At 43.9% G+C, this 2308-nt stretch overlaps 1 protein-coding gene across 1 annotated transcript; it reads right to left on the reverse strand.

Moving 5' to 3' along the window:
* Positions 1-617: 617 nt before the first annotated feature.
* On the reverse strand, positions 618-2018 carry LOC110495687 (lipoyl amidotransferase LIPT1, mitochondrial). Its single transcript, XM_021571066.3, has one exon. The coding sequence runs from the start codon at positions 1776-1778 to the stop codon at positions 639-641; it is 1140 nt and encodes a 379-aa protein (XP_021426741.1). The 5' UTR covers positions 1779-2018; the 3' UTR covers positions 618-638.
* Between the last annotated feature and the right edge of the window lie 290 nt (positions 2019-2308).

The raw sequence follows: 2308 nt of genomic DNA on the forward strand, positions 1-2308 counted from the left end.
CGTAACAGATTTTAGTTTTGGGAACAGAAAACTGTATTGGGATCTAATGTTTCATCGATGACAAAAATTTGCAGAATGTCAGCCAAAATCCATATCGCTCCATCTTCCCCCACTGCCCGCCACTGGGCTTCTTCTCATCACTTGTTTTTCAAAGCAGAGGATAGTTGAAGGATGTGGGGGAAGCTAAGTTGTTAGCAGCACACTGACCCCCATTACAGAGGCAGCATTTATTGCACTCTGGAAAAGGATGTAACCTATTTTCTAAAGGGTATATTTAAGAAATAAGGCCAGAGGGGGTATGGTATATGGCCAATATACCACGGCTAAGGGCTGTTCTTATGCACAAGGCAATGCTGAGTGCCTAGATACAGTCCTTAGTCATGGTATATTGGCCATATATCACAAACCCCCGAGGTGCCTTATTGCTATTATAAACTGGTTACCAGCGTAATTAGATGTTTATGCAGAATTTGTGCTATAGAAATACTTTGTGTGCATATAAAGCCAGGGTCTACAGATAACTTTCTAGAACAGCTATACAGAGAGCACCCCTTCCCTTGGTCCAGAGAAGCTGGTGATTAAACCATCCCAATAACAAAACCCTGGACAACTCAGTATGTCATGCAGCAGTGCTTTATTCACATCATGAAGACAACTCTTCGGCACAGATTATACATCTTTCTTTCAAGTTCTTTATTTTGTGGGATTGTCCTCAGAAATTCTGCTGCGATTACTGATGTCTCATAGGGACATAATTTCCCACCTATCAGGTGTAAGGAGAACTCTCGAGACAACTCCACAGGTAACCAGTCCGAGGGAACCTCAATGTCACAAGTTTCTATAATGCCATTTTTGATGTCCATGTTTAGAGTTGCATTGCAGATAGATGTGTCATTTTTCAACTCAAAAGTCGTACAGATACTGAACTTAGGAGTCCTTCCAAATGTCCACTCCCATGCCAACAGTTCACGGGCCATTCTTTGGATACCAGGCAAGGACAGCTCATCACTTGGGTCCACAAGTGTTACAGGGCTGCTGAAACCAAACTCTGTGTTGTACTGGGATGCCACTGAATCCATGATAGTGTCACAGTCCAACGTCGGGTCCTCATCCAGCAGGTTTTTCACAGGGGATGGCACGCTTTGCGTTGCATTGCTCTTGATACCCTGGCAGGTGGATTTCAGCACCGCGGACAGCAGTGCCCTGTCAGCCGAACACAGCAGAGTGCAGTGATGGTAAGCTGCTGTCCTTCCCAATTTAGCAGCGGTTCCTGAAATCTTGTGTTGGCCATTCAGCAAGATGTCAAACCTCTCTGTTGCACGTACATCCATGTCTGGCCTGAGTCCTTTCAGAGCACTTGTCACAACTTGGAGATTCCTGTGACGGTCATAGTTTTTCTTGGAGGTGAAGAAAGTCAAATTGACATTTCCTAAATCGTGGAACACAGTCCCGCCCCCACTGCGTCGCCTGGCGAGCGGTATCCCTTTCTGTCTCATGACCTGAAGGTTGCACTCTTGCCACGGGTTCTGATGTCTCCCTATCACCACCGCTGGGGCATTACTCCATAAGAAGAGCATGTTACGGTTTTGGAGGTCAACATGATTGTGTATCCAGTCCTCCAATGCTAAGTTTTCAAATATGTCTGTTGACAAAGATTTGAGGATAAGTCCTGACTTACCAGTCTCGTCAATGACAGCTGACAATGTGCTCTTGGCTCGAGCCGATCGAAAACAGGCTTGGGATTGTGCGCACAAATTCGAGAATGTTCTTAAAATCATCGCGCCTCTATCTGTCGTTTCTTCTGTGCATCTGAAAATAGTTTATCCCTTTTGTGGAAAGAAACTTTTCAAAATACATGAATGGAAACATTCAGAGTGAATATGTTTTCAGATCCAATTAGTTTTTACACAGATTTCCGCTGTTCTTCCTCTTATTTTCTTAAAGGCACTTTATTTACCCTTGTTGTAACACTGCCATCTGCTGTGCTGGAGCGATATCGACTCCATGTTGCACAAATGATTTTCGATGCTGCTTTTTCCACGCCACCCAGTGGCATAAATCGTATATTGAGTCAAAAAGGATGACTCGTTCCTGAGGGGCTGGCTGGGTTGGATTTAAAATATTATTTTTGGCTTATTTTTCAAAATCAACAAAGTAACAGGGTAACACTTGCCCCTCTGCAAAAGCAGCCACAAAAGGCTCACTATATGGAAGTATCATGTACTGTAGAGGGACAACAGCTAGGCTCGCACAAAACAGATTGACAGTGCAATTTATTATAGTAGCCTACTTTTTAATCCTGAGGAAG

This window comes from Oncorhynchus mykiss, chromosome 18 (assembly GCF_057628025.1).
Source record: "Oncorhynchus mykiss isolate SJ-2025 chromosome 18, ASM5762802v1, whole genome shotgun sequence".
NCBI lineage: Eukaryota > Metazoa > Chordata > Actinopteri > Salmoniformes > Salmonidae > Oncorhynchus > Oncorhynchus mykiss.

Bases quoted from the DNA above. Each gene is read 5' to 3' on its own strand.
- LOC110495687 (XM_021571066.3), bottom strand. From the start codon at position 1,778: ATGATTTTAAGAACATTCTCGAATTTGTGCGCACAATCCCAAGCCTGT.